The sequence below is a fragment of the Leptodactylus fuscus genome, chromosome 1 (assembly GCF_031893055.1).
Source record: "Leptodactylus fuscus isolate aLepFus1 chromosome 1, aLepFus1.hap2, whole genome shotgun sequence".
Taxonomy (NCBI): Eukaryota; Metazoa; Chordata; class Amphibia; order Anura; family Leptodactylidae; genus Leptodactylus; species Leptodactylus fuscus.
The window spans coordinates 7,313,437-7,325,970 of record NC_134265.1 but is presented as its reverse complement, the minus strand read 5'-3'; the positions used below and the strand labels follow the sequence as shown (position 1 = coordinate 7,325,970).

The window sequence follows — 12,534 nt, the reverse complement described above, 5'->3', positions numbered from 1 at the left end:
GTATACAGCTATAGCGCCATCCAGATACATAAAGTGTCACTACCCTAAGGTGCTGCCACGTAGAGCTCCTGGGCACAAACATTGGGGGCTGCACAAGAACGTCCCAGGAAATGGCAGTAAATGCACCTGGTGGCGGCACTTCTGTATTATGGTGTGTGGTATATGACGGTAGTATAGGGGAAGTCAGCCTTACAATTACTACACCGCACTCACAGGAACAACATCTGCAAGGAGTTTGTATGTTCTCCCCATGTTTGCGTGGATTTCCTCCCATTCTACAAAGACATACTGATAGGAAATAATGTACATTGTAATTCCTATATCATATATCCCTATATGGGGCTCACAATATACATTAAAAAAATATTACACCGCACTCCGAGTACCTGATCTATACAATAAAAGGTAAAAGGTTTCCTACCCTGTTATATACTATATACTGTGTAGGACACTTGTTCCGTCTCACTGCTCAACAAAGGGGAAGAGTCTGATACAGAGAGGAGGAATGTGCCAGGTATCTTCACATACTAGAGCCTGATCCGGAAGCCCCCCTTATACTCCCTACTAATCCTATTTATTCCATGGGATTCCGTGTAGTGATTACATTGTCTCATCTTCTCTCCATTCAGGTTCCTACAATATAGAATCCTCTCAGTATCTTCTATATAAGAGAATATTCCTGATTGATCCATCAAGGATGGAAAGAGACAGGAACAAGATGGCGGAAAGTCTATTAAATCTCACCCTAGAGATCATCTACCAGCTTACTGGAGAGGTGAGAGATTCTGATGATGTCATCATGACATCATTCTTATCTATAGTAATAACAGATGATATGACTGGAGAGGTGATGGACTCTGGACATGTATGTAGTGAGATTTATTAATGTGTCTCCCCATAACCAGGATTACACAGTAGTGAAGAAGACCTCTAGTGGGCGCTGTCAGGCTCCTGTGTATGAAGGATATGGAGGAACCCTGAGCCCATTCCCGGGGCTTCCACCTCATCCGCTGATACAGGAGGAGATCAATGGACAGAAGATCCTAGAACTCGCCAACAAGATGCTGGAGCTGCTGACTGGAGAGGTGACAGTGCTGGGAATGCTGGGACATTATACAGTAACTGGAGGGGTCGGGGTGATGACTGTATCATTGTGTTGTCAGGTTCCTATAAGGTGTCAGGATGTCGCTGTCTATTTCTCCATGGAGGAGTGGGAGTATTTAGAAGGACACAAGGATCTGTACAAGGAGGTGATGATGGAGGACCAGCAGCCCCTCACATCAGCAGGTAATAGACATGACTATATACACATGGACTTCCATTATTTGTATGTACAGAATGAATTCAGTCCCTGTCTGTGTTTCCTACAGGTAGATCCAGTAAGAGGACAACACCGGAGAGATGTCCCAGTCCTCTTCTTCCACAGGATGATGATCAGGTAGATGGAGATATTCCCTATGATGTGTAGCCGGGCTGTGAAGTCCTTGTGGTCAGTCTTGTTGTATCCAGCAGTATTAGATGGTTATATACATGGGCGGTGTCATTGAGCCGCCATCTAATATGTTTATCCGGCTTCTCACAGACCTGCAGCTACTGTCAGGACATCTTCCATCTTCATGCGGATTAATGATCTAGAACATTCTCTGTGACTTCCCCATTTGTCCGGTGACTTTTACATTATTTGTTTCCCAGATTTTCCATCAGGATAAAGATGTGAGCGACATTAATGCTATATCTATGAGAATAAAGGAAGAGCCCTATGTGAGTGGTGATGAGGAGTGTGAGGAGGACATTCCTACAGGGACCCGTCCAGGTGAGGAGTCACCACTATATAATGCATAGTGAGGGACTGCAGGTGCAATTGGGCCTAAATGCCCAACAAAAGCCTATAAAATGAAACCTAAGATTTCTCTGTAGAAGTCTCTGGGTCTCAAAAAGTGATTTGATGCAGAAGGGGGTGTTGATCTGCCACGGGCTACACTCATGATACTGGGAGTCCAATAGGGGAAAAACAACAGAAGGAAGAATAACCCAGCAACAGAAGGGGGGGGGGGAAGAGGAGAAGGGCACCATGGAACCCATCAGTGTAGGAAAGAACTGACTGAGGAGTAAAACTTTCCCTCCCAAATAGAGGAGTTCAAGTTAGAAAACTTGTCAAACTCCTGAAACCGAATCTATGGCTTTCAAACAGTTATAGCTTTCAAGGATTGTGGAGGAATCTTCCACCACAAGTGTCTCCATTCTCTGGATTTTCTTTAATCCACTCAAGTACAGTAGGGGCGCGAGAGCTACACCAATGGCTAGGAATAACTGATTTAGCAGTCATAAGGAAATGTCTTCTCTTTGTATCAGAGACGGATTTCACAGTGGAAGATCAGTGTAGAAGATATTTCTAAGGTTATGTCATTCAAAAATAGTAAGAATTTTTTTTTCATGGCAGATGACTGTACCAGGAGCTCAGAGGGACATCTGATACCTACAGATTATAAAGCAATGGATCATGGTATCACACAAGATTCATATGAAGAGCATGCCATTACCCCTGATATACTCCCAGCCCTTCAAGAGAAAGATGTTTCTTCTAATTCATCACAGTCTGTTAAAAAAAATAAAAAATACAAAATAGCTGCTATTCATCATAGAACTCACACAGGGGAGAAGCCATATTCGTGCCTAGAATGTGGGAAATGTTTTGCTGATAAATCACATCTTGTTCAACATCAAAGAATTCACACAGGGGAGAAGCCATATTCATGCCCAGAATGTGCAAAATGTTTTGCTCGGAAATCACATCTTGTTGATCATCAAAGAACTCACACAGGGGAGAAGCCATATTCATGCCCAGAATGTAGAAAATGTTATACACGGAAATCACATCTTATTGAACATCAGAGAATTCATACAGGAGAGAAGCCATATTCATGCTCAAAATGTGGGAAATGTTTTACCTGTCAATCACTTCTTGTTGAACATCAGAGAATTCATAAAGGGGAGAAGCCATATCCATGCCCAGAATGTGGGAAATGTTTTACCTGTCAATCAATCCTTGTTGAACATCAGAGAATTCATACAGGGGAGAAGCCGTATTCATGCCCAGAATGTGGGAAATGTTTTGCTCGGAAATCACATCTTGTTGGTCATCAAAGAACTCATTCAGGGGAGAAGCCATTTTCATGTCCAGAATGTAGAAAATGTTATACGCAGAAATCGCATCTTGTTGAACATCAGAGAATTCATACAGGAGAGAAGCCATATTCATGTTCAGAATGTGGGAAATGTTTTACCTGTCAATCACTTCTTGTTGAACATCAGAGAATTCATAAAGGGGAGAAGCCATATCCATGCCCAGAATGTGGGAAATGTTTTACCTGTCAATCAATTCTTGTTGAACATCAGAGAATTCACACAGGAGAGAAGCCATATTCATGCCCAGAATGTGAGAAATGTTTTGCATGTAAATCACATCTTGTTACACATCAGAGAATTCACACAGGAGAGAAGCCATATTCATGTTCAGAATGTGAGAAATGTTTTACCGATAAATCACAGCTTGTTACACATCAGAGGAGTCACACAGGAGAGAAGCCATATTCATGCCCAGAATGTGAGAAATGTTTTACCTCTAAAGCAAAAATGATTATACATCAGATACTTCACACAGGGGAGAAGCCATTTTCATGTTCAGAATGTGGGAAATGTTTTGCTCAGAAATTCTATCTTTTTAGACATCAAAAGATTCACATAAAGGAGAAGCCATACTGAATGTGGGAAATGTTTTGCCTCTAAATCATATCTTGTTATACTTCATAGAACTCACACAGGAGAGAAGCCATATTCATGCCCAGAATGTGGGAAATGTTTTACCTCTAAAGTCAATCTATTTAAACATCAAGCAAATCACGCAGAAGAAAACTCCTTTTTCTTGAATGTTTTACCCCCCCCCTTCACATCTTAAAACATTAACAGCTCACCTAGAGAAGGAGCCATTTTCTTTTATTTATTAAACTCCTTGACAATTAGAATAAGAATAATATATTTGGATTAGAATCACATCGTCATTTTTGTGGCAGTCCTTTAGATTTAGACAAGAGGCATAAATCACTCAGTGGCTTACATTTTTATATTGGTTTCCTAGTGAGTCCTTAGTGAAGTAACTTACCGGTCCCATAGTACAGTTATTTGCAGGACAATTTATATCATATACTTCATCCTGGGTTTAGGTTTCTACACCTACCAGAATCAGGCTATTAGGTTGATGGCCGAGCCCAGATGATTTGATAATTTGTCCTTGTACGGTTACATGCACTCTATATCTTTAACGGTTTATATTCTGGTCCTAATTGGGTACAATAATCTCTAGGGCATCAGGGTTATCATTTATTCTACAGTCATGGCCAAAAGTTTTGAGAATGATACAAATATTAATTTTTACAAAGTCTCCTGCTTCAGTTTTTCTAATGGCAATTTGCATATACTCCAGAATGTTATAGAGTGATCAGCTTAACAGCAATTACTTGCAAAGTCAATATTTGCCTAGAAAACAAACTTTATCCCCCAAAACACATTTCAACATCATTGCAGCCCTGCCTTAAAAGGACCAGCTAACATCGTTTCAGTGATTGCTCCATTAACACAGGTGTGGGTGTTGATGAGGACAGGGCTGGAGATCAATCTGTCATGATTAAGTAAGAATGACACCACTGGACACTTTAAAAGGAGGCTGGTGCTTGGCATCATTGTTTCTCTTCTGTTAACCATGGTTATCTCTAAAGAAACGTCTGCAGTCATCATTGCACTGCACAAAAATGGCCTAACAGGGAAGAGTATCGCAGCTAGAAAGATTGCACCTCAGTCAACAATCTATCACATCATCAAGAACTTCAAGGAGAGAGGTTCCATTGTTGGCAAAAAGGCTCCAGGGCGCCCAAGAAAGACCAGCAAGCGCCAGAACCGTCTCTTAAAAGTGTTTCAGCCGCGGGATCGGGCTACCAGCAGTGCAGAGCTTGCTCAGGAATGGCAGCAGGCAGGTGTGAGTGCATCTGCACGCACTGTGAGGCGGAGACTCTTGGAGCAAGGCCTGGTCTCAAGGAGGGCAGCAAAGAAGCCACATCTCTCCAGAAAAAAACATCAGGGACAGACTGATATTCTGCAAAAGGTACAGGGAGTGGACTGCTGAGGACTGGGGTAAAGTCATTTTCTCTGATGAATCCCCTTTGCGATTGTTTGGGACATCTGGAAAACAGCTTATTTGGAGAAGACGAGGTGAGCGCTACCACCAGTCTTGTCTCATGCCAACTGTAAAGCATCCTGAAACCATTCATGTGTGGGGTTGCTTCTCAGCCAAGGGAATCGGCTCTCTCACAGCCTTGCCTAAAAACACAGCCATGAATAAAGAATGGTACCAGAATGTCCTCCAAGATCAACTTCTCCCAATCGTCCAAGAGCAGTTTGGCCATCAGCAATGCCTTTTCCAGCATGATGGAGCACCTTGCCATAAAGCAAAGGTGATAACTAAATGGCTCAGGGAACAAAACAGAGAGATTTTGGGTCCATGGCCTGGAAACTCCCCAGATCTTAATCCCATTGAGAACTTGTGGTCAATCATCAAGAGACGGGTGGATAAACAAAAACCTACCAATACTGACAAAATGCAAGCATTGATTGTGCAAGAATGGACGGCTATCAGTCAGGATTTGGTCCAGAAGTTAATTGAGAGCTGCCAGGGAGAATTGCAGAGGTCGTGAAGAAGAAGGGTCAACACTGCAAATATTGCAACGCTGCATTAATTCATTCTAACTGTCAATATAAGCTTTTATCACTCAGAATATGATTGCAATTCTATTTCTGTATGTGACAAAAACATCTGACAAACACACAGAAAAACCAGAGGGATCAGATCATGTGACAATAGAAGATTTGTGTCATTCTCAAAACTTTTGGCCATGACTGTATTGTAGCTGCTATCGTGTAACATACTGGGACTGAGGCTAATATTGTCCAGGTGTTACATACAATTTTTAGTTTACTTGCACCTGTTCCTATATCATATCTAATAAAGGTTATGTTGTAGGGGTCCTATTTTCATTGGGTTTTGTAATATTATTGGCTCCTCCCACCATCAGTGGTTTAGTCTTCTGTATATTCTTCTAAACTACCATATGCAGTAAAACCTCTCCAGACCATCAATCCTTGGAGAAATCCCTATAATATTAAATGGTGCAGTAACAGACATTGATGATGAGATGTCAATCTGTCCTATGTAATTCCTATGTAATAGGTATGGTAAGGACTATGTGCAGGCTAAATGCTAAGTCAATTAGTGGTCATCTAATTAGCCAGCCAGGGGCACTGGCCCTGTTATGATTGCATATGGGTGAAATCGTTGATTATGTAGATAATCTGTTTTCCCTTAGTCATAACAGCAGCACAATTGGTGTATTTCTACTCAAGACTGACCGCCCAAAGGCAGTAGCGTCCGAAGTCTGAGAGCTGAATCTGTAGTGATTCACAAAAGTATAATGAGAGGACCATGAAGCTTCCGCACAGAATTGTTCCAATGGTACCGCTCTCCTCTCTGCCCATGACGTCGAGACTGCCCTCGTGGAATGCGCCGTAAGAAGAGCTGGGGGAGATAATCCCTGTGACGTGAAAGCCACCTTTATGGCCCCTTTAACCCATCGAAAAATAGAGGCACTAAGACCCATAAGTCTTCCTGCCAGATTAACCAGAAGTTTGTCTGTTCTTCTTAAGGATCACGTACGTTCGAGATAGACCCGTAGACATTTACCTAGGTCTAGTGTGTGGAGCTTCACGTCCTCATACGAGGAGGGAGCAGGGAAAAAAACTTGCAAGGTGATCAGTTGATTTATATTCACCAGAGAAGGCGCCTTGGGCCTGAACTTTGTGAGAAAACGTAGCTGTACTCTCCTTGAAGAAAGAGATGTAAGGTTCCTCAGAAGACAAGGCTTGCAGCACTCCTACCCTTTTGGCTGAGGTGATGCCTAAAAAAAAAAACACGTTATAAAGGTTAAATACTTTGAGTCCACTTCCTCTAGCGGCTCAAACGGGGAGTCGCAGAGAGCTGACAGGACCGTACCAAGATCCCACTGTTGTACAGGGGCTGATACTGAGGGTTTAATCCTTGTGGCACCCTTCAGAAACCCACTTACCAAAGCGTGTTGAGTCAAACGCCTCCCCAGACAGGACAAAGTAGCAACATGTACCTTCAAGGTGGAAGGAGATAGCCCTTTGTCTAGGCCATCCCGAAGAAAATCCAAGATTGTCCCCAACAGGGGATCGGAAAAGGCCATATCATGTCCAAGGCACCAAAACTTGAAGATTTTTCAAATCCTTTGATAGTTCTTGTTCGTAGATTCTGCCCTGGCACAGGCAAGGGTCCTCAGCATGGCCTCTGACAGTCCTCTATTCAGTAATAGGGACTGGTCAACCTCCAGGCTGTCAGGTTGAATCTCCTCAGATCCTGGCATCTCTGTCCTTCGTGAGTGACCAGGTTCTGGGAGGGAGGAAGCCTCCAGTATACGCCTTGACTCATCTGTATGAGCTGGGTGAACCAAGTCCTTTTTGGCCAGAAAAGGATTATGGCAATTGCTTGGACTTGGTCCTTATTTTCATCAATACCTTGGGTATGATGAGAATTGGAGGGAATATTTAAACTAGCCTGAACCTCCAAGGGATGGACAGGGCATCCACTGCCAAGGGATCGTCCTCCTGATACAGAGAGCAGAACTTCTCCACCCTGGCTTTGAGTTGGGTTGCCATGAGGTCTGGACAATTTGTTGGAACACCTCTGGATTGAGGGACCATTCTCCTGATATGGTAATTCCCTGACTCAACCAATCCGCTACTATGTTCAGGGAGCCCTTGATGTGAACAGTAGAAAAATGGGTCAGATTCTTTTCTGCCCAGGAAAAAAATCAGATTTGTTTCTTTCAGGAGAGCTTTGGATCTGGTTTCTCCCTGTTTATTCAGAAACAACACTGTGGTTATGTTGTGCGACCGGACTCTAACAGCCTTCCCCTTGAGGTATGGGGTGAAGTGCAGCAATGCCAGGTATACCGCCTTGAGTTTCCTCTTGTTGGAAGATCCTACTTCCAGGCTGCGCCAATGATCTTGCACAGTCCTCTCGTCCACATGAGCTCCCCATCCCGACTGGGATGCATCTGTTGTCGTCAAAGTCCAAACTGGTTGGACCAAGGACATTCCTTCTTTCAGATATATCCACCATCTGAGGGAAATATGAGTACTGGGAGAAAGGCAGATCCTCTTGTGGAGTCCTCCTAGAGACCTGTTACAGGTCTTCAATACTTCCGTCTGGAGAGGACGGGAATGCATAAAGCCCGAGGGATCGCCATGGCTGAAGATGACATTAGGCCTACGACTCTTATGGCGGTTCTGATGGATACACACCGAGTTCTGTATAGAAAATGGGCAGCCGCCTCTATTCTCAGCCTCCTTGGGGCAGATAATGAGATCTGCAGAGCCTCTGAGTCCAGAAGAAAATCTAGAAATTTTGTCTGGGTGGATGGCACTACCTCGGATTTCTCCCAATTGATTATCCAACCTAGCCTATGAAAGAAGGAGATGGCTATCTGTAGATGTTGTTGGAGGACTGGTACTGACCGAGCTATTATGAGCCAGTCATCTTAACAGGGAACTATGAACAGACCTTGAAGTCTGAGGGCGTCAGCGATGGGAGCCATCACCTTGGTGAAAGTGTGAGCAGCAGAAGAGCTGCCGAAGGGTAGGGTGGCAAACTGGTAATGCTCCCTGTGACCGGAAATTTGGATGACAATCCTGAGGTATTTTCTGTGTGGCCTTTAGATGGGTACGTGCAAGTATGCGTCCTTCAGGTCTAGTGTTACCATGACCTTGCCTCGTTGGAGAAGGTGGATAATTCTCAGAGGAAAAGCTGAAAGAGGATTCAGCTCACCTTACTGCTGTGAACGAGCTGCAACAGCTGAAAAAAATGTCAGTAACAACCTGCAAATGCAGGTAAGACAAAAGACTGCAATATAAACCTAGATCTTTCTCTCAGAAAGAAATAAAAGGAAAAGAAGAAGGTTTGCAGACACCTTCCTTCAACCCATACAGGAGGCCACAGCCTCGAACACCTGTCCCACCATCACAGGACAGAAAAAAACATGCGGTGGAAGGTCTCCTAGTCAGGCATATTAATTATTGCTGATTAAAAATTCCACCTGTCCTACCAGCACACATAGGCAGAAATATCCCACATTGTGCTGCTGGTATGACGATAGGGAATGTTTGTTTGGTGAGTAAGGTCCACGGAGAACCCCCAGAACTGGTATGTAGTGAGCGCATATTAATACTTGCAGTGCTGTCACATAGTGACAAGTGGTCGTTATAATTACTTATCAAAATAAGGACAAGAAAATTCCGGAAATGAGTTTGTGCACAAGAGATCCTTATTATTATAGGACAGACATCAGTACATGCAACATCTTATATCAACATCTTCACAATAGGAACCTTTTTTGAACAATGTTCTTATAATATCTGCACAATATGATCTACTGTATTAATATTCTTAGAAATCTATAAACCAAAAGACTTTAAGTTAACAAGTCAAGAACTTCTTGTATTACTTCTCTAGCTGAGGGAACAGAAAAGTAAAGAGGCAGGTTGGGGGCACAGGGCCATGCTAACTAAGGGTTGTGTCTAACGAACCCACCAACTCTTGGCTGAGGGTGTCTGATGTGACTTGGGATGAAGCAAAGAGAGTCGACCATTTTACAACCGTTGGGTTACTGGTCAAGACATGACCACTAGCTGACACTGGGAGCTCAGACCTCTGTGAGTGACCCCTGCTGCCACGCCCCCTTACTCTGCTGCGACCTGTGCCTGGACCAGAAACATTTAGGCCTGTGTCCTCCCCTGTTCATGTCCTGCTGCTTCTCTGTCTGTCATACAAAATGGCCTATAATTTTATGCTTTGAAGAGAATGGCGAATAAGCCACTTATTTCTTTTCCTACTAATAGACAAAGGTAAATCTCTCTATATTATAAACTAGCAGGAGGACCCGTCTTCACACGGGTACATATAATTTTTGTTTGTGTAGTGGCCCCATAAGAATTGCCCAGTTTTGCACTGGTGTATTTATTATGTCCTTTGTGTGTGTGTGTCCATACGTGTCATGTGAGCATGTGTATCTCATTTTGTATATCAGTGAAAAACCTGCAATAGGTTGTTATGGATACCTGGAGTAAAGCTGTGTGTATGTGACCTTGTGTAACAGTGTCATCCACAGCGCACAGCCTCTTTAAAGCTGACATACAGCAGTGAAGAAAAATTGCTGGATTACTATGGAAACCTAGACTAAAGCTCTGATGAGTGGTAGTGTGTACTGACTACTCCACAACAGTATCTGGGACCTGCCTGGTGTGTTCCTTGGTCTTCATGATGCTCTCTGCGCTTTATACAGACCCCTAAGCCTATCACAGAGCAGGTGCAGTTATACGGAGACTTGGTTACACACAGGTGGATTCTATTTATCATCATCAGTCATTTACGACAACATTGGATCATTCAGAGAACTGAACTGAACGGAGTTTGCTGCACTAAAAGTAAAGGGGCCGAATAATTTTGCACGCCCCACGTTTCAGTTTTTTAGTTGTTAAAAAAGTTTAACATATCCGATAAATTTCGTTCCACTTCACAATTGTCTCCCACTTGTTGTTGAATCTTCCCCCAAAAATTTAAATTTGATATCTTTATGTTTGAAGCCTGAAATATGGCAAAAGGTTGAAAAGTTCCACGGGGCCGAATACTTTGCAAAGCACTGTATATGAGATTTTCCCAACCCGTTCATCTCTTTGGGACTGCCAGAGATAATGGAAGACTGATCTCTCCTTCCTATCAGCCTTCCCATAGAAATGACTGGAGCAGTATTGCAAATACAAGAGCCCTGTTCTGGTGATGGCGGGGTCAGGATAGGTGATAAGTGTCAGAGCAGTGGGGGATGGCTGCTGGCATAGATGAGAAATTTAGGAAAAGGATGGACGAAACTCCAAATGATTTCTTCGATCTTGTGTATTTTATTACAACATATCAAACTCCATGTATGATAAGAAGCCGCAGTGTAACTTCACAATGTCATGGAGCTCGTGGACATAATCGATAAGCAATGTTTCTGTCCAAGAATTTAATAACATTTTTTGTTATTTTTTTTATTGATAACAAGTTTGATGTAGTAGAAACATATTGACTTGGACATCCCTGTCCTTAAGGTTTGTTCATAGAACAGTTTTGCCTTTACCCTTCCCCTGGGTTAGGTCTCAGGGTTAAAGAGGTAACAATAAATGCCTTGACTACCTAACCTCCCTCCAAACACTTCTTCTCTGCCCTCTTACTTTCCTCCCTCCCCTCTTTCTCCCCCCTATTCTTTTTTCTCTTCTCCTCTTTTACAGGTATTGCCTTCCCATTGAAGAATGGCCAGACTTCAGTATACAGACTCCCTGAACATCAGACGCTTCAATTTTGCCGCAGAAGAGGACCTGGATACTCTACAACATGCACAAGAAAGGGCTGACATCCTACTGCTACAGGAAACCTAATTTAAGACGGGCCCGTGCTCACAACAGTAAACTGATATTTTCCTCACTTGTTCCACAGCTCCAACCCTGACGGTAAATCAAAGGGAGTTACTTTTGGCTTATATACAGACCTCCAAGCCATGGTCATGTCCTAGTGCTCGGATGCACGGGGTAGATGCTGGTTTCAAACTACCTGTTTTTGACCTGCACTTAATTTTTCCTTGCTATTGAGTCAGAGAATCTGATGAAGGTCACTCTGGCACATACACATATCTCTACTATATTTGGATATATTGTCTGTAAATATCCTCCACACTGGATCAGTGATAAAGGATTCTAATAATTTCACCTGCAACTGAAGTTTGAAGTCTCTATGATCATTATTTGTTTCAAAAAATACCTATAAATGAGAAATTATTCCCGATCTTTAATTTCAATCTCCCAAACCAGAGTTAATTTAAGTCTGTCGCTCTGTTCTTTATGTCGTGTGCTGAATTTGCTGAAGGGTCGGTGGTCATGGTAAGAGAGATGAACTTAACCATGGAAGCAATAATGGATTCCTCGTCAGGTAGGTTCTCCATCCCTTTGTCACATTTACAGACCCTGAAATCTAAGAATGCTGACATGGGGCTCTTCGACATCTTATGGACCCTTCATCCCCAGGTGACAGACTGCACCTATTTTATACAAGTTTACAACACTCACAGTAGATCACTACTCTCTTATCAATCACCATTTGCTGGCATGGGACCCTCGTACTAACATAGATCCTACCAAGTGGTCTGATCAAACTCTCAATCTCTTTTCCTTGCCAATCCCTGATCAGACTAGAGGTGAATGGGGCTGGACTGTTAACTGCAGCCTTTAAAAAACCCAGCATGTACAATGTCGATTTCACAAACCATTATGGACTTTCTTCACCATAACAAATGTGAAAAGACTCCTCTCCGCATACCACTG

At 43.0% G+C, this 12,534-nt stretch overlaps 2 protein-coding genes across 2 annotated transcripts in view; one reads left to right on the top strand and one right to left on the bottom strand.

The window, feature by feature from the left end:
• The window catches only part of LOC142194383 (uncharacterized), a 386,321-nt gene that overhangs the window by 129,487 nt on the left and 244,300 nt on the right, over positions 1-12,534 (bottom strand). The gene's annotated exons all lie outside the window — the stretch shown is intronic.
• On the top strand, positions 523-3,762 carry LOC142200794 (uncharacterized). The gene is made up of 5 exons (XM_075271411.1): positions 523-775; positions 906-1,085; positions 1,164-1,287; positions 2,441-3,668; positions 3,726-3,762. Exons 1-5 carry the CDS (start codon positions 698-700, stop codon positions 3,760-3,762), a joined length of 1,647 nt encoding a protein of 548 aa, XP_075127512.1. The 5' UTR covers positions 523-697.